This window comes from Berghia stephanieae, chromosome 2 (genome assembly GCF_034508935.2).
Source record: "Berghia stephanieae isolate SIO BIC M18660-M18661 chromosome 2, UCSD_Bste_1.3, whole genome shotgun sequence".
NCBI lineage: Eukaryota > Metazoa > Mollusca > Gastropoda > Nudibranchia > Aeolidiidae > Berghia > Berghia stephanieae.
Window position 1 is genome coordinate 32,358,126 of NC_088361.1, and position 5,000 is coordinate 32,363,125.

Below are 5,000 nucleotides of genomic sequence, written 5' to 3' on the forward strand. Positions count from 1 at the left end.
GCCTCCATCGGCCTAATGGCTCTGTAGGACTTTTTTTAGACGGGCATTGCTTGGGGGGGGGGGGGGGGGGTTGCAGTATTACGTATACTCGGGACCATGGTCTTAAAGATAAGAATGAATGAAGTTGACGTCACACAGCTCTTTGTTGTGACCTCCAGTTAGGTGATTAGTTTTTACCAAAGTCCCTCTAACTTAAACGTAAAAGTATACACCATGGTTATGTCTGTTGGTGCGATTCATCTGATGGACTGAGCTACTCAGCGCAATGCATCAATAATGAGTGTGACTTACTTCCTCATCATATTATTGTTATCGGGAGTAAAATTTATTTTTTACAATTGTAAGGGAGGCAACTGTTGTTTAAGCTGGTTTATTTGGATGCCATTTTTGGTTACTTCCCTTGTGGAAAATAATGAAGGAAGAAGCTGATATGAATGAACTCAAGAATGGAGGGACTGAATATTCTTTTTGTCATGATCTCTCCCATTATTTATCTGGAGAATGATGTAGACCTGTTTTAATCAAAGCAGAAATTGATGGTATGCGTTTAAACTCACCAGTTGATTCGTTACAATACAAAACCTATGAATAGACGTTAAAGTTTATAGTAGTCTGATTGAGAGAATTCAGTGATAACTAATAATTCAATTGGCGATCTTAAAACAATTTTTTTAAAAAGAGCTGAGTGACATCAATTTCATTCATTCTATGGGTTACAGTGTGATGCCATGGACACTTCAATAATAAACGATGAAATGTGGGTTTCACTAAAGTCCGATGCGAAACTCATTAATTGCTTTCTTTGTGATCATGGTCAGGCTTGTAGTTTCTGCCCATCTTTGACAATACATTTTTTTTCATTTATTAGGCCAGAATTCATCATTCTAAACATTGAAGAATAAAGACAAAAAGACTATATATATAATGAACATTTATATGGCAGGTTTTCATTAATTTACCATGTTCAACGTGCTTCACAATGTTTCATTTGATCACTCTCAACTTGTTTTTTTTTTCTCTTAATTTGAAACTCGTTGAGTTGACCGAGCGATACAGCAATATATGCTCTGTAACGAGGGATTCCCAAGTTCAAGATGCAAGTTGCTAATGGACAAATTGTTGATTTTAAACATTTCTTTGATAGACTATCTATTTTTATGTTGTTGTAGACTACCTCAGTGACAATAACGATCTCCTTGACAATGACAAATATCAATTCGCCTACCAAACAAACTAGGAGTCGAGGATGCTCTTCTCACAATCATCAAGCTTATCTCCAGTCATCTTGACAATTCTACTAACAACTTCTGTCGCATCCTGTACGTTGACTTCTCTTAGGCCTTCAATGCCATGAACACCACCACACTCTTGGGAAAATTGCACACCCTCAACTTTTTTGAATACCTAAATAAATGGTATAACAGCTTTCTCGTCGAGCGTCCGCAATATATTAAAATCGGCGCCCAAACATCAACAACAAAAGTCCTATCCAATGGATGTCCACACGGATGCGTAAGTTCGCCTTTACTGTATATCCATTATACCAACGACTGACTGTGTTGGTATTAACAACCCAAGAGAACTACATCATCATCAAATAATATGCAGATGACACCGCAGTACTCGGCCTACTATGAGATTTAAAAAATCCGAAGAAAACTACTTCAAAGAGATAGTTCAGTTCACGGAATGGTGCTCAGAAAACCGCCTTGAGCTCAATGTCACGACACAAAAGAGTAAGTCTTCGACACGCGGAAGACAAAATTACAACCAACACAAATCAGGCCAGTTACCATCAATAACGAATCTGTGGAAACGATCAAAATCTTTAAATATCTGTGCATTACAATCGATGATGGCCTGCGATTTAAAACTCACATTCTTAACATCATCAAAAAAAATGCATTCAGCATCTCCACTTTCTCAGAAAACTAAACTCCTTAATGTTAAAACAACAACACTGGTACAAATAATATATAAAGCCCTCATTCTAAGCGTAATGACCTTCGGTCTAGGACTTCATATACAGGACAGATCATTGCCCACTTACTGCATCCTACGGGGCCGTTCGTTTTTTTCCTATATAACAGTACCCCTGTCGTCAGGCTGTAATGATATGCAGATGTCGGTGACAAAGGCATTCCTTTCTCGTCTTTCCCCCAACCGTTTCCCCATCGGTATAACCATCTGGTACATCACGATTCGGAGTGAAGGAGAAAGCAAAACAGCAGAGAACAATTAAAGGGGCGTCGAGTCGAACATTATAAACAAGAAGCTAGAAAACCTGGGTCATACACTAAAGCGTTGCCGTTGAAAGAAAGGACTTCAGCATTCTCATACAACGAAGGCATCCACTCCATGGCGAATGTACTCACTTCTACCAGGGAAACGTTACAGAGAGTCGAGGTGTCGCACAAATAGACACAAATTACAACTCCATATTTGTCTCATTGGCCATCAAAGCATTGGACCAATATTACTCCAAGCCCAAATTCAATAGATGGATTAAATAGAGAAGATATACAATACCATCATTTTTATCGTCTTCATCATCATTATGATCAAAGTCAAAACCTCTATTTTTGGTCATCACAAGAATAATAAAAATCCTCATAATCATCATTATCACAATCATCATCATCATCATCATTATTATCATTATCGCTATTATAGATTATCACCCCCTTGAAAATCATCATCTTTATATTTATCACAGAATGTTATCATCACAAACATCATCATCACCACCACCACCAAATCCACCTCCACCACCACCATCCTCATCGTCATCATCATCATCACCATCATCATCATCATCATCATCATCACCATCATCATCATCATCATCATTATCATCACCATCACCATCGTCATCATCATCACCATCATTATCATCACCATCATCATTATAATCATCTTCACCACTATAATCCTATTATGATTATACACCACCAATATCCATAATATTATCCTTTATTTAACTCTCCCATTGGCGACCTTATCACTCTGCCGAGCTCTGGTATTCATTCACAACTAGCAAGTGGGTGATGTGAGTAAAATATTGTTAGATTGTCATCGAGGTGTACTTATATACATTGTATACGTCTGTTATCATCCATCTGTTTATTGACCATGCTCAACGTCGCTTGCCTTCGTTACAGTACAAAGCACCTGGAATCCTTAGCAATCAATCACAGAAGGCTGTGACTCTCCGACTCCAGTTTATGAATGAACACAAATGTTGCATGTTATTCCTCACCTTGCATGTTATTCCTTTCCATAAAAGGTAAAGATTTACTACCACCTGTTGCTGACAGTTTGTACAAACAATGTGAGTCATAACGTGTATTGTGCCATATAAGGCAATACACATGATAGTTTGCGCATGTCTGAGGTGGATTGTTATTTCCGTCCCGGTATCGAAATTCCGAAAGGCGGATGTGATCTTCTAGTGAAGAAAACACACCTCCTCTCCCCCGTCTCTACTGCTAGGACGATTTGGACTTTTTTGACGACTTTTTTTTAGACGTCCTATTACCTCTCAAACAAAATGACCACTATCACTTTGAGTAAGTACATTTTTTTAACACTCGCAATACGAAATATTGCCTCAGATCAAATGCACTAACTTATATTTATATTCCTGCTTTGAGTTGAGTATTAGATTGTATCTTGTGATCAGGAAATCAAACTCTATTTTGTGACGTTCCATCCCTTTCTCCTCCTAGTCCTATGTGCGAAGTAGATCAAGTTGGATTTTCAGTCAATAAATTAAAGCCTCTATCCCTCTTAAAAATAACTGTAATATAGCTTGAACAAGCACGAGTACTTGAAACGGTTGTAGACTGATAGAGAATTAGCGTTCTTCTCTTTAGTTCAGTTCAAGAAACTTTTTGCTGCTTGCCAATTGCCAGTTTCAGTTAAAATGTGACCCTCCGCCTCGAAACGGTATTAAGTCGGGATTTTCAATTTTTTTTTTTTTGTACTTGTACCCAACCAAAGCTTATTTCATGCCTGACAATTTGATACCAAATTTATAAAATTCTGATTATTCATTGCCGAGATATAACCGTTTGAAGTAGGGAGAGTGTAAGTTAGTAAAAACCAAGTTTTGAGAAAATCGACTTTGAAGTTGAAGCACCTGTTTCAGTTTCACGCAGAGTCGAATCAATGGGCAAAGATAAGTCCTTGGATACGGGCATTGACAATTTAACAAAAGTAATAAAATTTGGCATGAGCTAGTAACATATTTAATAATGTGCATACACATTTTTGAAACAATCCAATTGTTACTTTTGTAATTTGTCGTCATTTATTATTATAATGTAAGATGCCCTTAAATTAATAAAACAACCCACAAAATGCCGGCGATTTAATGAAATTGCAGAAATCATTGAAGACTTTTTGACAGTTATTATCAAGCTCTAGAACGTGCTTCCTCCCGGTCCTTGTAGAAATAGCAAAATGATGAAAGATGTCACAGAACTCTCTCAAATAGGTAATCAAATAATTGTCGAGAGCAGAAACTAGAAACGGTTCGGAGATATAGTCACTTCGTTTAAATTATGATGCTTATTCTGTAATCATCTGAGTATACCCATTTTGGTTTCGGCAGTTTTAGTGTGGAATTTCTTGATACTGGCAATGTCAGTTTGGAATTTCTTCAGACTAGCTACAGTGATATTTCACTTTTGGATATATAGTGTTTAACAGTCCCCTTTGCCTCACATTTTCTTTGCTGCATGATAGCTAGATCCAAATATTTTTACCATTCTGCCATCTGTCTTTTTTACTGGCTCTGGAATAGGTAACATAAAAGTGTCACAAGCTCTGTAAAATCCAACAATCACTTAAGTTATAGCACTTATGAATTAATGAATAACAATATTTGTATTTATTAAACTGGATTTTATTTCATTCCACTATGACATCACAGTTTTTACAATTAGTCATCTTTGTGTAATGCAATTTGAGTCACATCTCAGATGCTGCTCTCTTAG

General features: G+C 37.0%; 1 protein-coding gene across 1 annotated transcript in view; it reads left to right on the forward strand.

The window, feature by feature from the left end:
• The first annotated feature begins 3,405 nt into the window (after positions 1-3,405).
• The window catches only part of LOC144964722 (WD repeat-containing protein 1-like), a 22,693-nt gene continuing 21,098 nt past the window's right edge, over positions 3,406-5,000 (forward strand). The window contains exon 1 of the mRNA XM_078899266.1: positions 3,406-3,569. Coding sequence (XP_078755392.1) covers positions 3,551-3,569 — 19 coding nt within the window. The 5' untranslated portion in view covers positions 3,406-3,550. The remainder of the gene's footprint in view (positions 3,570-5,000) is intronic.